This window comes from Chelonoidis abingdonii, chromosome 1 (assembly GCF_003597395.2).
Source record: "Chelonoidis abingdonii isolate Lonesome George chromosome 1, CheloAbing_2.0, whole genome shotgun sequence".
NCBI classification, from domain to species: Eukaryota; Metazoa; Chordata; order Testudines; family Testudinidae; genus Chelonoidis; species Chelonoidis abingdonii.
This window is the reverse complement of record NC_133769.1, coordinates 110,043,882-110,059,080: the sequence shown is the minus strand read 5'-3', so window position 1 is coordinate 110,059,080 and position 15,199 is coordinate 110,043,882. Positions and strand designations below refer to the sequence as shown.

The 15,199-nt window shown below is 45.4% G+C and overlaps 1 protein-coding gene across 2 annotated transcripts; it reads right to left on the bottom strand.

Moving 5' to 3' along the window:
• Positions 1-507: 507 nt before the first annotated feature.
• On the bottom strand, positions 508-10,992 carry ADCK2 (aarF domain containing kinase 2). Of its 2 annotated transcripts, XM_032783177.2 has the most exons (8): positions 9,328-10,992; positions 8,393-8,539; positions 7,252-7,380; positions 6,374-6,469; positions 5,245-5,496; positions 3,332-3,460; positions 2,614-2,667; positions 508-1,390 (listed from the first exon to the last, which is right to left on the bottom strand). In XM_032783177.2, the coding sequence occupies exons 1-8, from the start codon at positions 10,297-10,299 to the stop codon at positions 1,247-1,249; spliced, it is 1,923 nt and encodes a 640-aa protein (XP_032639068.1). In that variant the 5' UTR covers positions 10,300-10,992; the 3' UTR covers positions 508-1,246. The 2 variants fall into 2 exon arrangements, with proteins under 2 accessions (XP_032639068.1, XP_032639069.1); XM_032783178.2 differs by lacking the exon at positions 6,374-6,469.
• Between the last annotated feature and the right edge of the window lie 4,207 nt (positions 10,993-15,199).

Here is a 15,199-nt window from a genome sequence, read left to right as displayed (position 1 = left end):
AAAAGTCAGAACAGCAGAGTCTTCTCTGCAGTCTCATCTCACTGCTATTCACACTGCTATTCGGCACAGGATCTGATTCTCATCCAGTGAAGTTAAGGGCAGGCTTGAGCCCCTGCTCTGCAGCCTTCAGCAAGCATTTCTGCTCCTTGCACACTAAGATCCATCTTTAATTTGCTGGTGCTTGAGGAAAACCATGCTCAGCTTGTACACAGGGTCAGACCTACACTAAATAGGATGCAATCTTCTTCCAGCAATAGAACACCCAGAGATCACCAGCTCCTCGGAGTAAGAGATGCTTAGCAACTATTTAAAAATATTTATAGCTTCTGTTTCTTCAAAGCCTGAAAATAATACCCTTTCTGCCCCCATTTGACAATGACTGATCCCCTCCCCTGGGACTGAAATGACACTGAAACCGATCTGGTTCTTTAAAGCCCATTCCAACAATAGCTTTTAAGAGCTAGCCTTCAGGGGGAGATCACACATGGTTTTGTTCCACAAAACAGATTTATTTTTTTTTAATTAAAACTCCTGACCACAGTGGTAAGATCTAAACATTTTCCAAAGATGTTTCTAACCCAGACGACTTACCCCCATTAGATTATAGCAGTCTTGGGAACCTAGTTGACTTGACAGTGTCACTTCAGTCAGGCTGAAGGAAAACCCAACGTCCTGTCAAACCCAACTAACAAAACACCAGATTGTATGAACGTGTAAAATTCTAAAAGGCCCATAAGGCTGAAAGCAAAGTTCTCGCTAAGGGAATCAAAACCCACCCACCGTTTCAAGCTGCAAAATGTCTCTGATGTTTGCAATTGCATTTCCATGGCTTTTCTGTCTATCTAGTTATATGACCTCTTCTCATTGCAGTTTGAGTGCCTTTCAGCAAAGTGGGACTAATCAATAAGGAGGCCTGATTCCTAACAAGTCTCACCAAGCTCAGTGTCAATACTTGTTACTCAAACTTGGATACAAATTAAAGGGCTTTATTGTCACAGAACAGTTTTCTCTCATAGGCAGGATGGGGGCCCATGAAGCCAGCTGGAAAGGTCTTTGGCACCTGGATGCTGCCTGCGTGGTGATGGCTGATACCCAGTTTAATGGGGAATAGCCCACTGCTTCTCCTCAGAGATGAGAGGTGAGGGCCTGTCCCCAGCTTCAGACTGTTTCTCCATCGGCTGCCAAGGAGCACAGGCAGTCCTTGCCAAAGAGCCCAGCAATGCAAGACAAACATCAGTGGCTGCTGCTACTCTAGGAGAGAAGCGGCGGTTCTGATGAGAAGCGGTTTAGCTGCCTCCAAGATGTCCAGTTCGGGGTCCAACGAACGGGCAAGCCCTTCCAAAACCATGATGGCAAAGACAACGGAGGCAAAGTTACTCTCCAGCTTCACCTGAAAGCACAAATGGAGAGGCTGTAACGAACTTGGGTGTCTCTGTGCTTTCCAAGCCCCTTCAATTGAGATTCCAGCTTGCAGTGGGTGGGGGCTGGGAGGGCATGTGTGTGCCTAGACAGCTGGATTGCGACACAGGAGCTCACTCATTTCCCGTCAGTTTCAAAGCAGCCTTGCTGCAGTTCAGCAGGAGGGGAAGCCGATCATTTCACTGGAGACACCCTAAGTCAGTCCAGCAGACAGTGCTCTGCACTTCCATATAGGAGAAGATTTTTCCCTCCTTGGAGGAGCAGGAGGTAGCAGTGCTGCCCAGTGTCAACTCAGCTGTAGGAGCTTCCATGGACCAGGCAAGTACACACGCATGAAAAGGGGCAATGTGCCCCCCTCCCCTCTGCCATGGAGGGAGTCCCATGGAACAGAATGAGACCCCTATTCCACATCTGGAGTGCCTGCAGCCTGCCCCCCACCCATGCAAGAGAACTGCTCCACATCTTACTGCCTCACACATCTGTTGAGCAGGAGGCAGGATTTGCCCTTATTGGGGCTTGGTCACATTTAATGTTGTTGGGGATAGTTCGATGGGGTTTAACATCCAAAAAGCTGAAATAAAATAAAGTTTGAGGGGACACTGTCCAGGTCGAGCACCCCAGCATTTGACCTAGACACTGTTCTGATCTTTGTAAAGTCCATAAGGCAGATCCTTAGCTGATAGAACTTGTCATAGCTCAGCTGAATTCAATTGAACAAAAGTGATTTTTTTTCTGCTTTTAAAGTAAGTGCCAGCAGCTCCTGACTCCTGCATAACGCCCTCACAAACCAGCACGTGGAGCCCAGTGCTCCTACACAACCCTACAATAACGAATCAATGCATGGAGGGAAAAAAGCAAATTGTTTTCATTTTACTTTTAACAATAAGGAAAAAATAAATGGAGACACTGACACTGTCCTTTTATGGTCTGGTGTCAGTTCTGCAATGCAGGCTATTGAAGGCCAGATCCAAAGCCCCTGGAAATAGATGGAAAAATACTTACTGGCCTCAAAGGCTTTAAGGCACTCTTTTCCAAACATCGCAGGCAATACAGCATGCACGATCCCCCAGCACATTTCAGACACTCCCTCACCTCACACCTTTGCAATCCCAATGGTTCCCCCCTGCCCATTTTTCAGATGGCAAAGCCTGGCACAACTTTTAAGAAGAATGAAATGAACACAGAGAACCTCACCTTGTGGGTGATCAGTAACTTAAAGACACTGGAGAGCAGATTCGCCACTTGAAGCTGGAATGTAAAGATACAAAGAAGAAGTTAACTCTGCTGATCAGGAGACCATGAAAACTACTGCGAGCAGGAATGGGAGGGATTTACCAGAGTAAGATATTGGCATATCATATGATCAGTTTAATGTCTAAGAATATTAAGTGTCAGATTTTATTATTACAGATTTTGCTCAGAGAACAATATTTGCTATGCTCCATTGACAGCCTTATCCATCAGGATTTGGTAAATATTCAGAGGGCATCAGCTGAAACCCCACCAATATCTATGGATCTCTTAACCCCACAACCCAGGAAGGAGGTAATAGGGTTGAGGAGACACAACAATCAGCCCCTGCTTTGCTTGCAGCCTCACCGCTGGAGCATGACTATTGGTTTCAAAGGGAGTCCCAGCAGGATTTAGCCAGAAGGATACAGGCTGCAACTCCTTGGATTAAAAAAAAAGTCAACACTATTTTGAGTTAGAAGGAAATAAAAGAGGAGTTAGGGGCCTTGACAGAGTTTTTCTCCAGCTGTGAGACTAAAGAATCATAAAGAATTGGTAACACTGACAAGGGAGATGGCTGATGTGTAAACGTCTGGTCTTTCAACCTGGGCCCGTTTAAAAGCACAAGTATACTTAATAAGAGATAGTGTCCTAGGCTGGGTACCATATTTAGTCTGCTCACCTTTCCCAGTGCTACCGTGTTCATCCTGGCTTTGGTCACTAGCTCTGCCATTTCAACTTTGAATCTCTCTATGTCCTTGCACTGGTTAGCCCTGGCGTGATGAAGGATCAGTTCTGCTACTCTCTCCCCCTGTGAAACAAGTAGGAAGAGATGTGTCTTTAAGAATCCCAGACCATGATAACACCACCAGATCTGTAATGCAGCTGCACAATGCCCTCCCTCTCAGGCTTCCACTGGCACCTGTAGTGATTAAACTGCTTCCTTTAACAGGGTACACTGGCCCTTTTCAACCAGAGGGTCAGACTACCCTCCTCAGGAGTTTGAGGGCAGATAGAGACTGACACTGAGAGAGAGGAAGTGGTTCTTGGGGGGGAGAGTCAGTATGTGGGAAAACCTAAAGCTCCTGTTCCTTTTAGGGCCTGGGAGTAGGAGCCTTGTAGCGTTGGGCCAGTCAGAACTCCGTGCTCTCTCAGCCAATCAGGACAAGTTCTGGGAAAGAGGGCTGCATATAATATGCCTCTTCCCTCATAATAGGGGAAACAGTGGTAAGAAAAGCACTGATAGCTAACTGCTCCCATGTCAGGGTGACTGAAATAAAACCCTATGCCTCCAAAATCTCCACCCCAGCAGAGATGCCTGACAAGAAAGGGACATTTTGGTGTGAAGAGTTTTTCAAGTTTTGTTTATTTGAGAGTCTTCCAAGCCAGTGTGGGTGGAAGTAATTTAAAAGGGCCAGCTGGGAGAAGCTGGTTCAGGGCTGCAGCCAACTACACATACCCTGAGGGCTGGCTGACCCATGGAAATAGTGACAGGACCTCGTGTAAAAGCCATTCTTCTGTAGGCCACTAGTTCAAAGCCAGCTTGTGTCTCTAGTGACTGGAAGTAGTTTCACTTCAGCAGCTGAGTGAAGTGAGTTTGGTCTCAGTAGAGTTCCTGACAGACAACAATTTACTGTTGCTGGCACTAACTGCCATGCATGCTGGTAGTCTCAGATGAGAGGCCAAGGACTGAATGGGCGTGAAGATATCATACATCCTCTTGCAGTAGAGTGAACCCTCCAGCTCAAGAATGAGATGCAGCAATAGGGTTGTGGAAATGCTGCCGTGTGGGCTGTACTTGTGCTGTGGATAAACAGAAGGCTTCAGGGCTCGATTGGGGAAGGGACCATCTTTTTGTTCTATGGTTGTACAGCATAGCACAATGGGGGCCTGGCCCAGGACTGGGGCTCCTAGGTGTTATGATAATACAAATAACAAATCATTATTATTATCCAATTCACTAGAGGCACAACGCAGCTGGAGATGGCCAGTGGAGAATTCCCACCGCATGGAAGAATTCTCAGCTGGGTGAAACCTGGCAGAGGTGGCTCTTCTGCCTTCTGTGCCTGTTGTTCTCCCCAGTCCCTGGTACAAGGAGAAGAAAGGGGTGTGTTGTGGGCATTGCGGGAGCAGGGCACGAGAGGATGAGGAGGGGAGCAACATGGCAGAGCAGAGCTCCACTACACAGGCTCTGCCAATCTGGCTTAAATCCTGAGGGACCTTACACTCGCTGTGTGAGCTGAGGTTGCCTTCATGGAGCCCTAACTTGCCGCAGGGTTGAGCAACCTTGAATTGGGGAGCTGCGACTGCCCTCTGACTCCTGAATCAAGCCCGGCACTCTCCTGGGCTAACTGAACTTGTTCAGAATGAGAACCCAGAGAACCCACTTTCTTTCATGTGTGATACAGTTATCAAGGCAGCTGAGAGTGTCTGAGAGGCAGCAACCTCCCTTCCCCCTTTTAGAAACCCAAAATGGCATTCGTGTGGGGAACGGCTGTATAATGTACTGCTGACAACTGAGATGACTGAAGAACTCCAGATGTCTCCCTTCCCCCAGCTCCAGAGCCGTCAGCACCCATCCGGAGCAGGCCTCACCTGTCCCTGTACCACAGCCGTGAAGACTGACTTGAAGTTCTGAAGGTCAGCTCCCTGCAGCTCTGCCACAATCCCTGCATCCAGCAGCATCAGACGGAGCGGGCAGGGGGACGGCCGCACTTCCACGATCAACGTGTCACACATGTCCACAATGGAGGTTTGATCCTTGCAGCCAATGCTGAAATGGGCAGTGCCCTGGACCAAGATGTTCCCAGGGTGCAGGTCAGCATGGACAAAATTATCAACAAACACCTGGAGGGGGTGATATTTATAATATGAAAAGGACAAAAGTAACTGGAGTAAAATCTTCCACGGTGTGAGATCTGGGTCCAAAACCTGACTAGATGGTAAATGGCATTAGTGGGGTGGTTTCAGTCCTGCCCCCTGTGATCTCCTTGCCACATCACAAAACCAATACACACTGATACAATTAGTAGTTCTGCTCAAGAGTGGCCCAATGCTGAAACAGCAGGAGATGCTGGAACAGCAGGAGATGCAGTAGGTGAAAATCAGGGTGCACCGGCAAAGCTGCATGTAGCGAAAACGAAGATTTGCTATGAGTCCAAGATAGTTCTGGGGAATCACAGACCAGGAAAGCTTTAGTCTCTGAAAATAAGCCATAACTGGACAGAACTCAGGCTTTTCATTGCCAGTACCCATTCAGCATCCACTCTGGCCATGACTGAGAAACTGAATAGTTAGTTATAGGTTGCAAAACCCATGCTGGGCTAACCGCTTTGCAATTCAATAGAAAAATGAGGAGGGAAAGTTGCATTGCTTGCAAGAGTTGGCCAGATTTATTTTCTTTGCTCCATGCTTAGTATTATATTTCACCTACCTGTAAATTGGTAGCAGCAGATGCTTTGACAAATGGAACTAGAAAGTTAGCTGGTTTCCCTAGGGCTTTTATAAGTCCTGTAGCCTCCATCAAGATGCCACGTAAAACTTTGTGCTTTACATCTCCAAAGCAATGTGTAAATATTAATTAAATGCAGCTCTATGGCTCCCCAGAGCAATACACTTCTCTGTGTGTATATATACATATGTATTAGGCTAACTGGATTATTTTAACAATGGGAAGGCACCCTCCTCCTCAGTTCAATTCTAAGAACACAGCCTAGACTCTTACCATCTTTAGGAGCATGTCCATGCCCATCTTGGCTAGTCTCTTCTTGAGCTCTGAGGAAATGTCCACGTGCAGATACTGGGATATGGGCTGACTCTCCTTAACAAAGACAGAATGGGAGTCAAAGAGATCCTATAGATCCTTATAGGGATCTTCTCCACCACTTGCATTCCAGGGTCATGGTCTCTCCTGTCCTTGGCAGAACAATGAAGATGCCGCAGAGGGGGCTAGGTTAATACAGGCTGAATTTACTGTGACTGATGAAGCCAGAGAAGCAAAGGTTTGGGACTGGGAGGTGATTGGCTAAGTGGGTGTGAAACAGGCCATGAGGGATTCTGAGGACAAGAAATACTAGAGAAAATATATAGCTAGAATTGACACACAGAATTGGGGCTGAAAGAACAGCTTTGGGAGCTGATTCAAAGCTGGTCCACAAGGAAGATGAACCAACAAACCCAACTATATCCTTTTATATGGACCAGCTCAGGTTAGATTCCTGAACTATACACTCAACCCTAACAAAGAGAAGGAGAACTAGAGTGTGTTTTATGGGCAGAAAACACAAACAGAAACAAGATTGCTAGAGAACAGTTCTGGTTTTGGCACCCAGAAAACCAGCTGAGTTTCCTACACTGAGCTGAGACTACATTTCTCACCCTTATTCCAGGGAACGCAACCTTGAAAAGAAAAGCAAGAAAGGAACGAGAGAAGGAAGGACCTAGACACATTTAAGCCAATAGCAGAGAGATGCACCCTCCTACTCACTCATCTTTCCCTCCCTAGGCCACCTCTAGAAAAGGGCTTTGTGTTGAGGTTAAGATCAACCATTGAGTGTAAATCTCCAGCACCACCACCCTTCTCATGGCCATTGTAGCTCTTACCTCAAACGTTTCCACCAGGATGTTTCTTGTTACAAAGGGGCGAAGTGGAGTTGGGAATTTCACAAAATCCACATCCAGGAAATTTTTCTGGAAGCGCTCCAAGTTTCTGGCTTCGTAGCGTAGGTCAAGCTAAAAAAGGATGGAGAGAAAAGGGAGACTGCGTGGTGCAGGGGGTGCAGAACTAGGAGGACAGGAAGCCTGGAGGGTCCTGCCTGAGTTACCATCACACTGCCTGACACTTGACCCCAATGGAGCTCAGCCAACTCCACCAGAAAACTGGTTAAAAAGCAAGAACCTCAATGAAAAGAAATAGATGGTGCTCCTTAGCTAAGCTCTCCTGGTGGGAATATTACAGAATGAGGCACCCCAGGGGTAGGCATCTTAGAACTACCTCAATTAGAAAGAAAAGTGACAAATATTACTATTTATTATTTGTATTACAGTAGTGCCTCAAAGTCACAACCAAGATCGAGACCCATTGCACTAGATGCTGTACATACATATAAGTGATATTCCTTGCCCAAAAAGAGTTTACAGTCTAACTAGACATGCCAAAGGGTGGGAGAAAGGAAGTGTTATCCTCATGTTACAGACAGGAGAACTCAGGCAGGAAGAAAGTGCCTTGCCCAAGGTCACCCAGGCAGTCTGTAGCAGAATCAAGAACTGAATCAAGATTCCAGAGTTCCAACCCAGTGCCTTAAGCACAAGACCATGCTTCCTCTCTAAGTCACACTCCTTCATACCCCCAACATATATTTCTTAGCTCTCAGCTGCAGTTCGAGGACTGAAGCAGGAGGGTGACGTCCCCTCCATAATTTGGAAATGATGACTATCCTGTGAGTATAATTATCCCCCTAAAGAGAAATGAAAGGAAACTGTCCTGAAAGATACTGTCCTGACTCTTCTCACAGTTTGTACTCTAGGCAAAAGACCTGGCTGCCTGACTGATGAGGCACTAAACACCCCAGGCTGAAGACATCTCTGGTATAATTACTGATGTCACTACTGTGCACCAGAATGCAGTGATGCTGCACAAGATGCAGTCTCTTTGCAATTGCTGGTAGTAATGGGTAGGTGGATGTATGACAATGAGAGGAAGCAATTGTGCTTCGGTATATGCAGAGCATGGAATTGTGCCCACCTGTTGAGTCATGAGCTTCTCAAATTCCTCCACTATTTCAGTCAGACTGAGCCACTGGAGCCCTGGGAAAAGCCCAATGATCTTGCTGCCCATCTTCATCAGAAGCAGATCTATCTGGACCTGGTGGACTAGTCCAGGATGCAGGACCTGAGCGAGAAACAACTGTAGGCAGATCATCTCCCATGGGCATATTGCTGATACTGTAGGGAAGCCAGTCCATTCAGTTTAGTAAGCTAAGATGATAGCTCTGGAATATTCACATGCCAGGCTATAATGGAAATACCCTTCAGATTAAAAAGGGGCTGCTATTAGCTCTGTCAACAATGCGCATTTCCCATGGATCCATGGTTCAAAATGTGAGTAAGGGAAGTCTTTATAATACTCTTTAAACTGCTCAGATTTATTCAGTTTAGAGTCTGCAATGCCAACAAAACTAATTTATAACTGCTTTTCCCATCCTCCCTTCATCTGCAGCATACTATCTATTGATGTTCAGGGGGCCTGAACAGAGTATTTATTTCATGGTTAAAAAGAAGCAGAGAAGAGCTGGGCAATTTACTTAAGACCAAAAGTGAGGTCTAGCTCAATACACAGTTTTAAAATAAATTGGGCCTTAGTGGTCATGTCTAGTGCCCACGTGGCAGTCAACATGGCATGACTGGAGTGTCTGTATTTTGGAGAGTCCCAGACATGCAACAGCAAGGGCTGTTGAGGATCAAGTCTGAGGTGCATTAGTAGCATTTTGTGGCAAGCAGTACCACAGGCTGGAACTGAAGAATACTGGGAAAACTGCCTGGGCAGAAGGGTTAAGCAGCACCTCTCCTGCACTGCATTTAGCCCTAGCCACATCTATTAATTTTTCATGAGAACTAAACTCTCCACCAGATTCAGCAATCTCTAATTCCAGTCATCCACCTACAATATATCTTACTTACTTTAATGGCTACTGGAATAAGATGGTCCATCGCATCTAAACTGTCAATAGATGATGTGTTTGCAGTTAGCTGAGATCCAGACATTCGCTCCTCAGAGGTAGCATTTCTATTAATACCTTCATTGAAATGTTCTTCCTTAAGTGAGTGGTCTGCACTGCTGTCTTCCAAACTCTCTCCAGCCTTCCCTTTCCAGGGCCACCTGAAGAAACCCCTAAGACCAGACACCTCCCAGGCTTCAAAAGCAGATTCTGTTTCAGAGTTCTTCACTAGTTCCTCAAACTGGGGGTCATCAATGGTAGTGGCATCAGCATAAGCTTTATACACCTGGGCAACACAGCCCGAGCCAATGGGTTCCTTGCTTTTAAACTTGAGAACTCTCTTCCAGTCTTCCCCAAATGCTCTCCTGAGGAAGTGTTTGGTGTAATCCCAGGGATGAGGTGTCACCTTCACATGAAGCTTGGAAAACTTGATGCAGAACTCTTCAGAGAAGAGATCTCTCCTGGTGCATGCCCACTGGCCCAGCTTGATATAAGTGGGACCTGAGGACTCTGTGGCCTTCAGCAGAAGATGGAGCCACAGAGCTGCAAACCCTGAAGACAGGTAGGTCACAGGATAAAGCAGAAGCAAAGGGCCAAACTTCAACAAGAGAACACAAGCCCGGAGTCCCAGGCGAAGAGCAAAGCCAAGATGCCAGAAAAATCCAGGTGAAGGTTGTTTGTCTTTGGCGGGTTCAGGGAATAAGGATGCACATTGGTTTGATACTTCCTGGCATTTCACAACAGACACTTTCGTGATCCCCCAGCACACTAAGGTGGTCTGAGCTAAGGCTTGCATTTTGATCAAGCTGTGTTTATCACTAGATGGGGAGTTGCCAGATTTCTTACACCATCTTATCCAAGCCATGTTTTTCCTTACATTGAGGGGCCTTAAACTGAAAAGGTAAATCCTAGCAGTGCAGCCCCAGGCAATCATAATCCTGGAGGGCAACAATGACAGAGAAAGTTGTGTATCTATTGGTGGGCAGTGCAGCCTAGATAGAGAATAACAGCAACCAAATCAAACATTTGTAGTTTGCTGTTTCGCTTCAATGTTGTAAAAACTGGAGCATAAAAAACCCAAGATGATTCTCAAAAACAGGATTTACAGGGTTCGGTTTTGTTTGTTACACCAAAGTGCAAAAAGAAAAAACAACATTGGCCAGTCTGTGCCTGTCAGCTCCAGAATCTGCTGATGAGATCAAAGGCTGGGGTTTGGGCTGACTTTCTCCTCTCCATGGGTAAGTAGAGACCCCTCACGAAAATCAGGCCAAGAGTCTCTGTTCTTACGTCAAACCACAACCTCCTCCAGGCAACGGCTGGCAGCAGAGGGCCACAGACAGGTTCTGCTAGAAGCACGCCTCTGCATTGCGTTCACAGCCAAACCGCTCGCCGCTTCACCTTCCCCATCTCGCTCGTTTCCCTGCCGCCACGGAGGCAGTTTCATTCATACTCAGCTGCCCTCCGGGAGCAGAAGGTAGAGCTGGGTGGCGGCGATCCCCAGACGTGTAGGGCTGGTGGGAGCGGCAGAGCCCCCGCTGCGGGCCGATCTGCTACAGTCTCACGCCGCAGAACGCGGGGGGAAGCGAACATGATACACAACGTTCCAAGCCCACGGACTTCCGTGGACAAGGAGCGCCCCGCCCCTTAAAGAGACAGCGGCTGGCGCTGGGCGCTGCTGTGCAAAGCACCGGGGAAGCCCGTCCCTGCTGTACGTTGTGGGGCTTGCAGAGAGCGCGGTTTCCTGGGCGACTCGCAGGCACCAAGGACGCAGTGCTGGTGCTTCGCGAGTTTATTTTTGTAACGCCCTTCCAGCTGGCCCCGTTATCCTTTCGCCAGCCGGTTAGATCCCTCCTCTGCTGGGGTAAATTCTGTCTATTCAGGACAGTTATTAATTTAGGACATAGGTTGGGCCGTACATTTGTATCTCCCGCCCTGCTATTAATTGTATTCTTGTTTATTATTGGGTTTAAATATGTGTTTGTTTCAAGTTGTCGTTACAAGCTTTTATGGTCTTACATTATCAATATATCTTGGTCCTAACTTCCCTGGCCAGGTCTCACTTAACCTATATAGTGTGCAGTGGAGTCAGTCCCTGACGTTATTAAAGTGATGCTTTTGTTCTGATCGGTCGCTGTTTGGAGAGTCCGCTAAAAGGTGTTCTACTTCCTGGTAAATTACATTTCCCATCCCCTGTTAATTTCGGCAGGTAGAGCCGCTGGCAGGGCGGGAATTAGTCTGTTTCCATGCTCATATAGTTTGGGATAGAGGCATCTCATCGGTCAGAGTAAGGCTGTTTTGCGGGCAAAAACTCTTATGGCTTTTCCCAGTCTCTCCTAGTAGCAGAAAATAATATTTTAAGTCTGTCTTAAGATTTTGGGTTTAATTTTCTGCTCTGTGACTTCTGTGTGGGACATTTTATTTTGTTCTTTAATTGTTTTAACTTAGGGATATTTCTCATCTTTGTTTTCATCTTGTTACTGGAGGGAGAATATGTAAAAGCACAGTAGCTCCTTTTCCTGGAGGAAACTACATTTGAGTGGGGCAAATGACGGATTTTGTAGTTCATTGGCCATTTTGGAAATTCAGGGAAAAGTTTTATTTGAGGTTAAAATTGAAAACAAAAATTTTCAAAAAATTTTTATCAGTTGAAAAGGGAAAAATCATTTTGGGTTGTAGAAAATGTTTTGTTCAGACAAAATCAAAATGTTTTGTTTTTATCTTAACCATTTTAAACCTTTTGTATTTTTAAAAAAAAAACTGAAGGAAATTTTGAAATCATTTCAAACCAAAAATTGAAGTGTTTCATTTTTAAAAAATCTCAAAACAAAATTTCAATTTTTTTCTGATTTTTTTTCACAACAAACAATTCAGCAAAATCAGCTTGAATTAGCAAAATATCTTGGGTGTTGTCAAATGTGCACTTCTCACTGAAAAAAAGTTTCAGCTGAAAAGTTTCACTTACCTCTACTTTACATTAATTTATTCTTTGCTGTGGCCAGGTGTAAAAGAGCTGGTTGATCAAGGTTTATGTCAAGGAAAGAAACAGTCTTTTTGATCAACAAAACAGGAATTGATAACATGCCTCTTGCTTTATAATATATAGGGATCTTGTACATAAAATTCTGAATTGTTACTGGCAATAGGTGGAAGACATGACTATGGTATATATTCCTTTTATAGCTCTGATCATAACAGCTCAAGGCTTTTCATATGGGTAAAAAAGCTAAAATCATCTAATGTTTATTTCAAGAAAAAGTCACCACTCTCATAAAGAAGCTGAAATATCACACTGTTGGAATCTCTAATCTAATGTAGATTGGAGTGATTACAGACACACTGTGATTATTAAATAATTAATTAATTATGTTCCAAAAATACTGAAAGAAAGGGAGATAACTGGAAATGCCTGGGAGCTATGGATGGACATGAAGGTTAGTTGATCTAAGTGACAAGACAGGTTTTATCTATGTGTGTGTTGGTGGTGGATGGGGGTGCTCTGGAGTGAATGTAACAAGTGCAGAAGCATTTGCTGTGTTTCAGTTAAGCCGACGGGTAGCTCAGATAAAACCAGGACAGGGACTCATAGACTTTAAGATCAGAAGGGCCCATTATGATCATCTAGTCTGATCTCCTGCACATTGCAGGCCACAGAACCTCACCCACCCACTCTTGTAATAGACTCATAATCTCTGAGTTACTAAAGTCTGCAAATCATGATTTAAAGACGTCACGTTACAGAGAATCCACCAATCTGTTTGCTCTGAGGACCAAGTGATTCCACATTTTGGAGTAAATGCCTCTGGTTTAATGTAGGAAAGAGAGTCTAGGCTTATGTTTAAATAAATATAGGAAAAGGACCAGGCATTGAAAGGACAATGTGTCCTTTTTCAACGGTTACAGAACTGTATTAAATATTGGAGAGCTGGCCTGTACTGAGCCTTTGAGGGAATTCTCCAGGAAAATGCTTGGGATCTCAGCTACTCTCATACAATCGAAGAAACTGTGTATTGACTTAGCTCTCCCAACCCAGCAATATTACAGCCCTGCAAAGAGTTCCTGTCCGCTCACTGTGGTCTGGAACCAAACCCCTTCAAACTAAATGCCCTTCTCTCCCATCCCCACTTGGAGGGAGTTGAGAATCTGGTCTGGATCTGAACTGGGTGGTCTCCGGGCCCATTTCTGATCATTTGTTTGCTTTTAATGTCTTGGCCCTGACACATCATTAAGCACAGGGAGCAGGACTGGGGTTTCTCTGCCTTACCAAAGGGAAGTGAAAGCCAACATTTTCAAACTTGAGTGTCTGAAGTTAGGTACCTACGTCCATACTGAGGGACCTAAATAGAAGTGTCTCCATTTTTAGAGGTGCTGGCCCCCAGCCAAAAACATCCACTGATATCAGTGAGTGCTGCAGGTGCTCAGCACACTTAAAATTGCAAAGCCATGAGCTGTGGGCGGCAGACACACTAACAAATAAATCACACATGGAACTGCAGAGGCTGGAGGAGAAACCCTCCTCCCTCAGCTCCAAAACTCCAGAGCTTTAGCCAGCAGGTCTTTGGTTCTGTGGCCCAGCCACTATCTAGTGACTGCTTTCTCCGTATGTTGCGTTAGAATTTCAGTGAGCCTTACAAATGTTAATTAACCCTCACTAGAGCTGGGCAAATGATTTTCAGCAAATAGTAAATTAGTTGAAAAATGCATTTTTTTAGAGCACTGGAACTATTTGCAAATTCAGGTTGAATTTGGGGAATAGTTGTGGGTGAAAAAAATTAGGAAATGTCAAAATGTTTTGATGTTTTTGAAAGGAATCATTTCCACATTTTGTTTCACATTGACAGTTCATTTAGAGAAGGTCATTTGAAACATTTTGTTCAACTCCCCCCCATAACTATTTTTGTTTCTGTGCTGAAAAACTGGGGGGAAATCAGTCCATTTGAAATGGACCCATTTTTAAATTTTATTTTCAGTTCCCCTTTAAACCAAAAATCAATTATTCACTCAGCTCTAATCCTCCCCCCGCCCCTCCTGTGAGGGAGGGAAGTATTATTATCTCCATTTTACAGATGTAGACCTGAGGCACAGAGAGAGTAAGACCAGAATTTTCAAAAGGGCTCAGCCCCTGTCCGTCTGCTGATTTCTCTGACCATTGGCAAGAAACACTAGAAGCCCCAGAAACTCCACAGCCAGTGAGGCAGCAGTTCTTCCTGCTGCTTCCACTTCAGATTCTCCTGCCTGAGTCCTCCTGTGTGGGCCAGGGTGAGGGACTGGCTCTGCGAAGTGAGCTCCCCCAACCTAGGGAGAGGAGTGAGAGCTCTCCCTATGCCTTCAGCAGAGCTCTGAGAACTGTGCTTCCCAGTGCTCCTTCTTACCTTGGCCCCTACACTTGACTGTCTGGGAAGTCCAGTACAGTGGGATTTCAATGGAGCACTGCCATCAGGGAGCTGGGGGAAAACTTTCCAAGGGGCCGAGACAGTGTAGGGATAAAGGTCTTGGCTTCCTGTGGATTCTTTAGGTTAGAGGATTGGTCCTGTGCCCTTTTTTATAGATTCACAGATTCCAAGGCCAGAAAGAGCCACTGTGGTCATCTAGTCCGACCTCCTGTATAACAGACCATAGAACTTCCCCAAAATAATTCCTAGAGAAGATATTCTAGAAAAACAGCCAATCTTGATTTTAAAATGGTCAGCAATAGTGAATCCACCGCAACCCTGGGTAAATTGTTCCAATGGAGAATTACTCTCTGTGTTAAAAATCGACACCTTCCTTCCAGTCTGAATTTGTCTAACTTCAACTTCCAGCCATTGGACCATGTTATACCATTTTTTACTGGAGTT